This window comes from Balaenoptera physalus (genome assembly GCF_965194825.1).
Source record: "Balaenoptera physalus genome assembly, chromosome: 11".
NCBI lineage: Eukaryota > Metazoa > Chordata > Mammalia > Artiodactyla > Balaenopteridae > Balaenoptera > Balaenoptera physalus.
This window is the reverse complement of record NC_138896.1, coordinates 31,686,266-31,698,881: the sequence shown is the minus strand read 5'-3', so window position 1 is coordinate 31,698,881 and position 12,616 is coordinate 31,686,266. Positions and strand designations below refer to the sequence as shown.

The window sequence follows — 12,616 nt, the reverse complement described above, 5'->3', positions numbered from 1 at the left end:
TGCATTGGAAGGCGGATTCTTAACCACTGGACCACTAGGGAAGTCCCCTGCACAGTTTCTTGATGGTAAAAAACTGGACAAGATGGAAACTAGAATTTCGATTAGACATGCAGTCTGCATGTTCAAGGGTGCCTTGGGGGACTTTTGACAGGGCTGCTCTGTCCCAATGGGCAGGTTGTAAAACGCATGCCCCTAAGGGGGTGCAATTTGTATCATAGGCATGGGAGATCTAATTTTCTTGTAGTAAGTGTCTTGTTCTCAAAACATCAGTATTTTGTGACAATTTTCCAGCAGGTGTCAATAAAGTGTCTTGAGGAAGGGGCACTTTTTCTATTTGGTGAAAAGGTGATATGGAGGGGGTGTAAAGGTGGTGCTGAGTGGGAAGGAGAAGACATCATCATGAGCTCTTGGAATATTAGATCTGAAATGGCTCTTGAGAGAGGACCGGTTCAACTCTGGATGTGTTAGGAATCTGGCTTACAAATAACAGATACCCAATTCCAACTGACTAAAGCCAAAAGGGGAACTAATCATTGGAACTCAAGGACAGGGGGCTTCCCTGGTGGCACAGTGGTTAAGAATCCTCCTGCCAATGCAGGGGACACGGGTTCGAGCCCTGGTCCAGGAAGAGCCCACATGCCACGGAGCAACTAAGCCCGTGCGCCACAACTACTGAGCCTGCGCTCTAGAGCCCATGCTCCACAACGAGAGAAGCCACCGCAATGAGAAGCCAGCGCACCGCGACGAAGGGTAGCCCGTGCTCCCCGCAACTAGAGAAAGCCCACGTGCAGCAATGAAGACCCAACGCAGCCAAAAAAAAAAGAAGTAGCCCCCACTCGTCGTAACTAGAGAAAGTCTGCGTGCAGCAACGAAGACCCAATGCAGCCAAAAATAAATAAATAAATTTAAAAAATTAAAAAAACAGTAGATTGTAAAATAATATTAAAAAAAAAAACAACTCAAGGACAGGGATGCACCAAGTACAGAGGAACATATTGGATCCAGGGACAGTGGTGCAGCCAAGACCTACCTCTGTCTTTCTGTACTCTCCTCTCAATGCACCTGGGACCTGCTTTCTTCCCTTCTTAGTCTACGTTGTACAAAACATGGTGGCAGGCAACTCCTGGGTGTCACATGTTAGAGATTCATTGGCCAGCAGAGAGACTGGCTTCTAGGTTTCAGTGTCAAAATTCCTGGGGAGGAGACTTAATTGGTTCAACTTTGATCAGATCAGTCACATGGCCAGTGTGTGTGTGTGTGTGTGTGTGTGTGAGAGAGAGAGGCACTTGTAACCACTGCAGCTGAATGCATGTTGGTGGGGTTGGCAGGAAGTAATGGTCACACATCCTACAGAGAAGCATTATCTCTGGACCTCCGTCCAGAGACAGAAAATGGCTTGTCACCAGAACACACACCTCTGTGTGTTCTTCATAATCTAACACTGTCCTCTCAACAAACTAGTGATTTTATTGCTACAATTTCCCATTTCAAGGAAAAACAGTATATATATATATATATATATATATATATACATATATATATTACCAGAAAGTTCTGTAGTTCTCTCAGAAGAGGCAAATGGAGAAATGAAGAACTATAAAGAGAAAGGCATTATTTAAATTCTTAGGGTGTTTCCCAGTCCACTAAACATTTTCATGCCTTCCAGGGCTGGCTCCAAAGAGATGTTTTTGAATGGTGAAGGAGACCAAGTGAGTAATGGGGAGGTGGAATGGCAGTTTGGCAATCCCTACCTCACTTGGTTTTAGGTATCTTTCAACTAATTTGTCCCTCAAATTTATGAGGTATGAATTGTTAACTCCACTTTTCAGATGAGGATACTGAGATTCAGCAAGGTTATTACCCAAGCTGATGAGAGAGCCAAGATTTCAACCCAGACCGAGTCTGTCTAATACCAGTACCTATCGATGGTAACTCTCTACTATTAATCCACACAGACTGAATAGCAATGAATGAAAAACTCGGACATGACATTTCTGTGGATTTCTGGGACAACCACTGATCACTTGGGGTTGCGCTTCTTGTAATAACAGTTGCCACTTTTGTGATCACTAATTATGTATCAGATACTATGCTAGGTTTACGATCTCATTTAATCCTTAGGACGACCCTACGAAGTTGGTACTATTATTACCTCCAGGTTAGGAAATTTAGGCTTAAATAAGCTGTTGCCTTTTCCTGAGTATTCTGTGAATAAATTCCTATCAGTTAAATGCCTAATAAAGTGCTAAATTAATAAATTAACAAAGTTCTTTTTAGACCAGCTGGGCTTAAACTCTACACGCGTCACGTTCCTATTCTCTGCCACTAGGTGACGTCACAACCAACCGCAGCACTACATTCTCTGCCAAGAGCCACCGCCGATATCTCGCGAGAGCCATGGCTTCTTCCAATCTATTTTGGGCATGCGTGCGGCGTAGGGCGCTTTGGCTTAGAGTGGTTTGATGATTTTCTGTCAGTCTTCCTCGAGTAGAGCTTTAACAACAAAGCACTTATTTCCTTTCAGTCACTCGAGTTCTCGCGAGACTTGCTACTCATGCTTCTCCCCACCCCCCCAACCCCGCCTTGCGCATGCGCAGAGCTCTTCAAAGCAGAAGGTTGCGCTTGGAGGAAGTGACGGCGTTGGGTGCTGTGGCCGTAGCGCCGTTACTACTTCTCAGAAGCTTCACTCGGCCGCTTGCCGAGACACCCCGCCGCCAAGATGCCTCGAATTATGATAAAGGGGGGCGTGTGGAGGAATACTGAGGTAAGTCCCCTTTTCCCGCCGTCCGCTGCCCTCCGCCCCTCCGGCTGCTGGTGCGCAGGCGCCCGGAGGTCGGGGAGGCGGGGAGGTTGCCTGCGGGGGTCTGCGTGGGGGGCGGTGCGGGGCCGACCCTCGGGGCCTTTACCTTGTGCCCGGTCCCATGTTATCTGAGCACCTCAAGGACGGGGACTGTGATTTAACCACTTGATTACCTGCCGGGCACTCGTTAGGCCCTCAGTGAACATTTGTTGAATTGAGGACGCGCCCTCTGCCCTGGTGGAACTCACAGTGTGGAGGGAGAGCTAGGATAACCGCTAGAGTCGGTCTTTGGGGCACCCCCGTTCCTCAGCCCAGGCATCGTGCCTCTCTCTGATATTCAAAAATGAAGAAGTGCTGTGGCGACAACTTTGTTTTTTTCTTGACTTCCTTGCAGACGGGAAGCAGTTTGAGTGCCAGGTTAAAAGTGCCCGTTTATGCCCGCATCCCTGCGGTCATCTGTTACCAAGGCATAACTTGTCCGCCCTCCCGTCAGATCCCAAGGCCTGTGTCTTCCTGTCATTCCGCTTCAGCTTGGATAGAAGCCAGATAGGCCTACAGTAGTCTCTTTGCTTCCAGAAATGTAGTGGATCATGCCATTGGTGAGCCAGAGAACAGTAGAGAATGAGTAAAATAGAAACGAGGTTTTAGTGGAGTTGGTGTTAATAGTGCACTGAATTTGTCAGTTTCCCGAGAACACCATATTTTTTCATGCTCTGTGTCTTTTTACATCTTATGCCTTCTTGAAATATCCTCCTACTGCTTGGCATCTTTCTGACCTTCCTTCAAAAACCAGTCCAGAGGGCTTCCCTGGTGGCGCAGTGGTTGAGAATCTGCCTGCCAATGCAGGGAACACGGGTTCGAGCCCTGGTCTGGGAAGATCCCACATGCCGCGGAGCAACTACGCCCGTGAGCCACAACTACTGAGCCTGTGCGTCTGGAGCCTGTGCTCCGCAAGAAGAGAGGCCGCGACAGTGAAAGGCCCGCGCACCGCGATGAAGAGTGGCCCCCGCTTGCCGCAACTAGAGAAAGCCCTCGCACAGAAACGAAGACCCAACACAACCAAAAATAAATTAAAAAAAAAAAAAAAAAGTCCAGAAACTCCTCTGGAATTTTTGCCTATTCATCCTGTAAAAAGTAGTTGCACTCCCAGTGGTCCCATGACAACTCTTTCATCCACTTGTTATAGTTTGCTTTGTCTTCTTGCAAGCATCACATCCTTCTGTGTGATGCTGGGAGGGTTTCTTAACCTCTCAGAGCCTCAGTTTTCTAATGGGGATGATAATAATACCTACCTGTCTTGGGGACTAAATGAGTCACTACATTTGGAACATTTAGAACAGGGTCTGTCACATAGTAATCTTTTAGTAAGTGCTAGTTGCTGTTTCTTTTCCCCAGTAGACAGCACTGCAAGAGGGCAGGACCAGATCTTGGTATCTTTAGAACCTAGGACAGTACCAAACAAAATTTGCTTGGGAAATTTTGCTGAATGGATCTAGTAGGGTAGATAACTGTTGTATATACTTCCTTGAAGATGTGATTAAGTATAGCAGTACTGCAACAAAGTTACACATAAAGTCAGTGAGAACCTTGCCTCAGCTTGCACAGAGGGAACCAGCCTGTTTAAGTTGGAGAAGAGACGACTTCTGTGGGAGAGACAGGTGTACAAAAATCAAGTAACAGCAGGATTCCTATGATGTGGCCCAAGCCCTGCAGTCTTTGAGTCTCTGATGATAGGGGTGTGGAGTGGTGTGGAGTGGCTTATGTATGAGGCATGTAGCTCAAGTTCAATGTGGAAAAAAGCCTAAAAGTAAAATGCCCCAAGTGCATTCTTCTAATATCCCTGGTGTCTGTGATTTAGCTTGCCGGGCTCTCCTGGGATTGGTGAATTCCATATTGGAATGGGTGCCCTGGTGAAATAGTATCTAGAGACTGGGGGAGTCTGGAGACAGAGTTGACTGGTGAGTTAGGGGGAAATACTTAATTCTTAGGTTAGACCTGAGATGTGGATTCTTGGGTCAGAGTTGGGGTTATGGGACTGAAGAGAAAATGCTGTTCGTAAGCTGGAGGCAGGAAGCCTGGGTTAGAGATTGGATTCACCTGAGTCTTGACTTGCTTCTTGAGGGCTGGATATGTGCTCTTTGATTCTCTTTCCCTAAGTACACAAGACCTGGTACAAGGTTGGTATTCAGGGAATGTTTTTTGAATGAATGAATGAATGAGCCATATTTTTTAAAAGAGAATAACAGCCACACACTGTACCCACTCCCAATTATTGGACGGGATAGGGAAGGGGTTGTGTGTAAGGGAGGGTAGGATGTCCTTCTAAGGGAGTTCTTTTTTTTTTAATTAATTAATTTTATTTATTTATTTTGGCTGCATTGGATCTTCGTTGCTGCGCGTAGGCTTTCTCTAGCTGCGGCGAGCGGGGGCTACTCTTCGTTGCATTGCGCGGGCTTCTCATTGCGGTGGCTTCTCTTGTTGCGGAGCACGGGCTCTAGGCTCACGGGCTTCAGTAGTTGCGGCACACGGGCTCAGTAGTTGTGGCTCGCAGGCTCAGTAGTTGTGGTGCACGGGCTTAGTTGCTCCATGGCTTGTGGGATCTTCCCAGACCAGGGCTCGAACCCGTGTCCCCTGCATTGGCAGGTGGATTCCTAACCACTGTGCCACTGGGGAAGTCCCTCTAAGGCAGTTCTTAATTTCTTGCATTTCACTGATTCTGGCTTGCTGTTTTTTTATTATTGTAATGAAGTTTTGTACTTTCTTTTTAAATCTAGGATATATGTGTGTGTTGATATCTCTCTTTCTCCATAGCACAACTCTGTTAGAGTTAATTTTATTTTGTCTTTTCTCACTTGGAGTTTTGTGATTGAATACACTGTTTTTCTTCAACAATTTTTAGGATGAAATTCTGAAGGCAGCGGTAATGAAATATGGGAAAAACCAGTGGTCTAGGATTGCCTCACTGCTGCATAGAAAATCAGCAAAGCAGTGCAAAGCCAGATGGTATGTACCAGTTAATGAGTGGAAAACACAAAACGACCTTAATTATGATGAGGAAAATGTCATTTCTTTGAACCTTACCAAAGAAAGCAGGCATTGTGATATAACAGAAGGTATGGAGTGGGAGATGGGAACTTAGATTTAAGAATTAGCCGTCATTTGCTTCCTATGTGATCTTAGGCAAGCCATCTTCTAGCCCCTGTTTCCTGCCACTATTTTCTCCCAACTGGGGATAATACTTGGCCCTAACTGATGGAGATGTGAGGCTCAAATGAGTTAATGTTGTTTGAGAGTGCTTTGTGAAGCATGAAATAAAACTACTTTTAGGTACAGATGGGCCCTAGCTTATAAATGGATTGTATTCCAAAAGTTTATAAGTGGATTGTTTTAGAACTTACTTTCCCAAAGAAATAAATGATAAATAATGGTTAATTTTCTAGGCTAGCTTACAGTAGTTGGGTTGCCTCATGAATGGTTGAAACATTGTATGTTTGCTTCAGCAGAATATAACATAACCCAACATTACATCTGTGGTGTCCTTTGAAGTCACAGGGTAGTGGACATATTAAGTTTTTTACATGTATTTTTGGCATGAGTGATCTGGCCCCAGCCCTGACCCATGTGGTACTAGGATCATATTTTGGATTGTATAAGAGTGACCTAATTTCTTGGGCACCTGGGTAGGGGAAAGGATCAGAATGTAGAGATTGGCCCACAAAGAGGAAGACGGTCCTCAGCCTGCATAAGTGGTTCTGATTTCTGCTTCTGTTAGTGGAGCTAAGCTCCTACCGCTGTGTTTGGTAAGGCTTATATATTGTTTGCAGGCCTCTCATCCAGCTAAGTAGACTGGATGGAAAAGGTGGGTCAGGTGGAGCATGAGGAAAGACAGAGCTGACATAGTAGTTTTACTTAAATTAAAAAACTCACCAAACAAATACAATTTTGAAAAGCATTTAGTGAGTGTAAGTCAAATGCTTAAAGAAGTAAGCCAAGGTGTTGTAAGAATCAAATCAAAGCACCAGAAAGTACTATGAAAACTAGAAACACTATGAAAATATGAGGTGGTTTTTGTCTTATTTATAAATGCAAAATGTCTAATAAAGTGTAAGATGAATGAAAACAATTGGTAGTTGAGAAGGAAGGCATATGATTATATTTCAGTCATGTTACCTTTCTTAAACATTACTAACCTTGCATAATTAAAATACAGTAGAATGTAGTGAGATAGGGTATTTGGAATGGGGTAAGTTTAACCAAATAGGGAATATTCTGTTGTAAAAAAAAAAAAACAGCTTTTGTGATTGAAGGATGAGAGTTAGCTTGCATTTTTCAGATACTAGAAGCCAGTATGTCTATTACATAAGGAGGATATTCATGCTGGGTGACTGATTAAGGTATAAAATGACGTCTTTTTAATAGGTATGAGTGGCTGGATCCCAGCATTAAGAAAACAGAATGGTCCAGAGAAGAAGAAGAAAAACTCTTGCACTTGGCCAAGTTGATGCCAACTCAGTGGAGGACCATTGCTCCAATCATTGGAAGAACAGCTGCCCAGTGTTTGGAACACTATGAATTTCTTCTGTAAGTGAATCTCCAAAAGCAGTATTAAAATGTGTGTATATCTTCTGAATGAGGCTGAATACACTTTTAGCATTTTCTGTCCTTAAACATTAGTTACAGATCTGAATAAAGCCAGAGGAGCTAAAGCTGTTGGATTGTACATTCCAAGTCCCGTGTGGTTGATCAAGATTATGTCTCCTGTTATATACTTTTTAAAGGAATAATTAAAAAATATTATACAGGGACTTCCCTGGTGGTCCAGTGGTTAAAACTCCACGCTCCCAGTGTAGGGGGTCTGGGTTTGATCCCTGGTCAGGGAACTAGATCCTGCATGTTGCAATTGAGAGCCCACGTGCTGCAACTGAAAGATCCCGCATGCTGCAACGAAGATCCTGCGTGCCCCAACTAAGACCCAGCACAGTCAAATAAATAAGTAAATATTAAAAAAAAAAATTATACAAACAATACATGTTCATCATAGAAAATTTGGGAAAAAAATAGTGAAAAAGCAAATAAAAATCACCCATAGTCATACTGCTGAGAGTTAACCATTGGAACATCTTGGTTCCTCACTAAAAGCTTTTTTGTGTGGCTCTGCTGCATTTTGATTTAGGGAGCTGCTTGGATCCTGTTTCATGGTGAATGGAAACACTGAAATTAGAGAGAAATTTAAAACCATCTCTTTCAGGTGAAGCAATAGTAGAAATGCTTTATTTTTGTTAATGCCCGTCCGTTGGGTTTTTCAAAGAAAAGGGTGCCAGCACTAGGGAACCTGGTGTTTCTAAGACTAAACGGGTGGTAGTGTGACTGATTACTCTGGGCTCATTCCTAGGGATAAAGCTGCCCAGAGAGACAATGAAGAGGAAACAACAGATGATCCACGAAAACTTAAACCTGGAGAAATAGATCCAAATCCAGAAACAAAACCAGCACGGCCTGATCCGATTGATATGGATGAGGGTAAGTGTATTTTTGTGAGGAATTTATTTCTTTGGTAACCATAGACTTCTCAGGCCTTCTTTTAACTCTCTTAGTTCTTATCTAAACTCCTCTGACTTTTTCGAATTGCGGTTCTGTCTGTAGTTGTTACTCTAAGTATCTTTCCAAGTGTGTCCAACCTTCTATCGTAGAGTAATTGCTCTTTTTGGATAATGTCCCTTTATCTTTTGATGTTTCAATTCATTTAGTAAGTTAAGCAGTGTGATATTACTGGACATTTCCTGGTGGCTAGAGGTAAGCTCTTTAGAATTCTGTGGTCTCATTCCTATTCCGAGGAGAGAGGCAACAAGTCAGGATTTGGGGATCCAGTGCTCCTTTTAACTACTTTTTTGACTTCAGACAGGAAGTTTGATCTTCTTGAAAGGGCAACAGTACAATACCATGAGGGAGACTTATGATGCCTTTTTGAGACATTGAATCAGGAATCAGAGGAACTAGATTTTAATCTAGTTTAGTGCCATGTCTGCCACTTATTAGCTATTTGGCTTTACATGAGTCATATAATCTCTCTGAACTTTGGTTCTCTTTCCTGTCAGATGGAGAGTAATAATATCTATCTTACTTCACAGGGTTGTCGTGAAGCATTCAGTGAATATTTGTTGAGTTTTTAATTTAAAAGTTTGAAGGTAGTTGTTCCCAAAGGCAGACTGTGGCTAGGCTGGCTGCATCACTGTCACATGGCAAACTTTAAAAAATAAAGGTACCAGGGCTTCCCCAGGAGGTCTGCGTCAGTAAATTGGCGGGGGGAATGGAGGGTAATCCTGGAATCTGAGGGTTTTTTTGTTTTTTGGTTTTTAAAGTTCCCTTGTGATTTCATTGGACACCCTTGTGTAGGAATTGCTCTAAGGTTTCAGTAATGAAATTTGTTTTACTCTGGGGAGCTATGGAAAATGTACTGGAGGAGAGAAATCGTTCTGAGGAAAAAAATGAAGGAAAAATGATAATGAAGATTGTCAGTCCCCTTATAATTAAACAGTAGTTTTTACAATATTTCACAATTTGTGCTGTGCCAGATAGTTGATGATAATGAAGGATATGATAATTATAGCCACTGTTTAATGAGTATTTGCTAGATGCTTTACCTATTTCTTTTTCCTTAGTTCTTCTCAACATCCCTGTGAAGTAGGAATTGTTATTCCCATTTTATAAATGGTGAAACGTTACTATCCAGAGTCTCATAACTATCCAGTGGTGGGCATGATTTTTAACTTAGGTTTCTCTGACTTCAAAACCCAAGCTATTTCCTTTATGCTGCACCATATAATGATTATATTGATGGGTTTTCTCATCTTAAGCACTAGGGTATGTCTCTCACCTTGCTTCTGTTGGAGAAGTTAGTTTTTGTTCTCTTTATTTTTGCAGATGAATTGGAGATGCTTTCTGAAGCTAGAGCCCGCCTGGCTAATACTCAGGGAAAGAAAGCCAAGAGGAAAGCGAGGGAGAAACAGTTGGAAGAAGCAAGGTATGGTTGTTTTCCATCTATAGTTGAACAAATTAGTCTGTGCATCCTTAGGCCCAATAAAACTGTGTGATTTATCAACCGTGTTGGGTGAATGATAACTAGAGTTGTCTAATTCCAATTTTGCTAATAGTCCTTGGTTTATTACTTTGGAAAAGTCTTATATATATTTTTCTAACCATTTCAAGAGTAGTTATAGGAAAAATACATATTTAAAAAAAGTTTTGTAAGACATGGCAGAAGTAATGCCCGGGTATAGACATACATGTATGTCTTGGTGTGTTGGATGTGTTCTGTTAGCATGGGGGAGCTTCATTTGTTGTAGCCATCTTGGCGTCAGATGGCTGGAGGACACACGGGTCTCTGGGACTGTGGTGTGACTGCCAATAGTTACTCTCCTTGATTAGTGTTGGGCAGGCACCGGCTGTGAAATAGGAGACTCAGCTGAACATGGAGGGAGTTAATGAGCCTTGAACCACATTTTAGGCTGTCAATAGAAATTTGTATTTAAAAAGTGAGTGGAATTAAGTATTGCCCTTTACTCATGGTTTTCTCCACTTTCCCCTCCCTTTTGGTTAGATCCATGGTTGACATCATTTCTAATGGCCTAGAAACCCAGATGAAGTGGATAAAGGGAAAACTTGAACTTTATAAGAGCTTATTAGCTTTTGGAATTCAGGCATTGGAATAGCCTCCCCAGCCTCCACAGCTACCTTTTATGGTCCCTAAGCTGGGAAGTATTGATACTTCCTGACCTAATAACTAGCATTGTGTTGATGGTTTCCCCAATAATGGCTGTGAAGTGCCAGATCCTGGGATGGAGGATTCTTCTATGCCAGAGGATGCTTTTTGGCATAGCTGGCCAACCACTAGCCCAGAATAGTTACTTATGATGGGAGTATGACTGGCCTGGGACAGTAAACAGAAGCTAAGAGGAGGTTCTAAATTTTCTGCTGAGTCTTAGTCATCTTTCTGTTCCGTATACTATTTAGGGTTAAGTAATGTGAGTAAGGTAAAAAAATTCACTTTTCCATTTTTGTCCATGGTTGTTTGGGGACCAAATTGTTTGAGCCTTTTAACCATGTGGATTGGCCCAGGGATATGACAGGTGTATATATGAAAATCTCCAAGTATGGTTGGTATTGCTTGCTTTAACAAATACATTTTTCCAGATTTAAATTTACCCTACACTTTCTTGTAGATGTTCTTGTAGAACATCTTTATAACTTGTGCATATATCTTTTTTTTTTTAACAACTATTTTTAAAAAAAATTAATTAATTAATTAATTTATGGCTGCGCTGGGTCTTCATTTCTGTGTGAGGACTTTCTCTAGTTGTGGCAAGTGGGGGCCACTTGTCATCGCGGCCTCTCCTGTTGAGGAGCAGAGGCTCCAGACGCGCAGGCTCAGCAACTGTGGCTCACGGGCCCAGTTGCTCCGCGGCATGTGGGATCCTCCCAGACCAGGGCTTGAACCCGTGTCCCCTGCATTGGCAGGCAGATTCTCAACCACTGTGCCACCAGGGAAGCCCTTGTGCATATATCTTATAATTAACTAGATTGGTGTGTATGCAGAATGTACTGCAGGACTATGTACTTTAAATGTTAAATTACAGATCTGTTTTATAACTTAAAGCTTTTTATTGATTATAAAAGTAATAACACTTTTCCTACAAAATACTAGTATTGTACTATTTTCTTTTTGGGGCATGGTCGATACAGTGCTACCTATATAGCTTGGTTATATTCACTTAGCATTATATTGTAAAGGTTTTCTAATGTCGTTGGAAGTCTTTATTTAAAGAATAAAATTACTTATGAAATGTGTCCCTTCAAACCTTTCTCTTCTCAATATAGACATACATTTATGTGTACTACACATACAGTAACATTTGTGTAAAATTAGATCATACTGTATAGACTGTTTCGATGAGAAGTTAGCTCTTAATCTTACTGGGGTTCCCTTGTAAGTGATGAATCGTTTTTCTCTCTCTGTTTTCAAGATTTTCTCCTTGTCTTTGGCTTTCAGCATTTTTAATGTAATGTTTCTGTTTGTGCATTTCTTAATGTTTATCTTACTTGCAGTTCGTTGAGCTTCCTGGATGTGTAGGTTAATGGTTTTCAATAAATTTGGGAAATTTTCAGCCAATGTTTTATTCTCCTTTTTCTAATGTTTTATTCTCCTTTTTCTCTTTCCTTTTGATATTACTACTGTGCATATGTTGGTGCACTTAATGGTGTTCCACCTTTCTGTGAGGCTCTGTTCGTATTTCTTCATTCTTTTTTTTTTTCCCCTTTTCTTTGGATTGCATAATCTTTATCCATCTGTCTTCATCTTGGCTAATTCTTTACTTCGAATCTGTTCTAGTGACGTTTTCATTTCAGCTTTACACTTTTCAATTCCAGAATTTCCATTTGGTTCTTTTTAATCATTTCTTTTTGTTAATTTCCTCTATTTGATGAACATTTTCATCCTACCCTCCTTCTTTAATCGTGCTTACCTTTTGTTCTTTGAACATATTTGTAATGTCTCCTTTGAAGTCTGTCGAAGCTGACATCTGGGTGCTCTCACAGGCGGTTTCTGATGCCTGCTTATTTTCTGGTGTGGGTCATGCTTTCCTGTTTCTTTGCATGTCTCACCTTTTTTTGTTAAGAACTGGACACTTTGGATGATATACTGTAGCAGTTCTGTGTACTGTGTTGCCCCCATCCACTCCTTGTTCCTGTTACTTGCTTGCTTACTCCTTTAGTGACTAGCTGGGTTGTGTTAGTGAAGTCTGTTCTCCCCATCCCCCGCCC

The 12,616-nt window shown here is 42.1% G+C and overlaps 1 protein-coding gene across 2 annotated transcripts in view; it reads left to right on the top strand.

Annotated features, from left to right (window-relative positions):
- The first annotated feature begins 2,590 nt into the window (after positions 1 to 2,590).
- Positions 2,591 to 12,616, top strand: part of CDC5L (cell division cycle 5 like) — a 45,424-nt gene continuing 35,398 nt past the window's right edge. Inside the window, exons 1-5 of one of the 2 annotated variants that reach the window (XM_082412482.1) lie at positions 2,591 to 2,764; positions 5,700 to 5,803; positions 7,220 to 7,381; positions 8,193 to 8,320; positions 9,722 to 9,821. In XM_082412482.1, coding sequence (XP_082268608.1) covers positions 2,720 to 2,764; positions 5,700 to 5,803; positions 7,220 to 7,381; positions 8,193 to 8,320; positions 9,722 to 9,821 — 539 coding nt within the window. In that variant the 5' untranslated portion in view covers positions 2,591 to 2,719. The remainder of the gene's footprint in view (positions 2,765 to 5,699; positions 5,804 to 7,219; positions 7,382 to 8,192; positions 8,321 to 9,721; positions 9,822 to 12,616) is intronic. The other variant, XM_082412481.1, reaches the window with a different exon arrangement.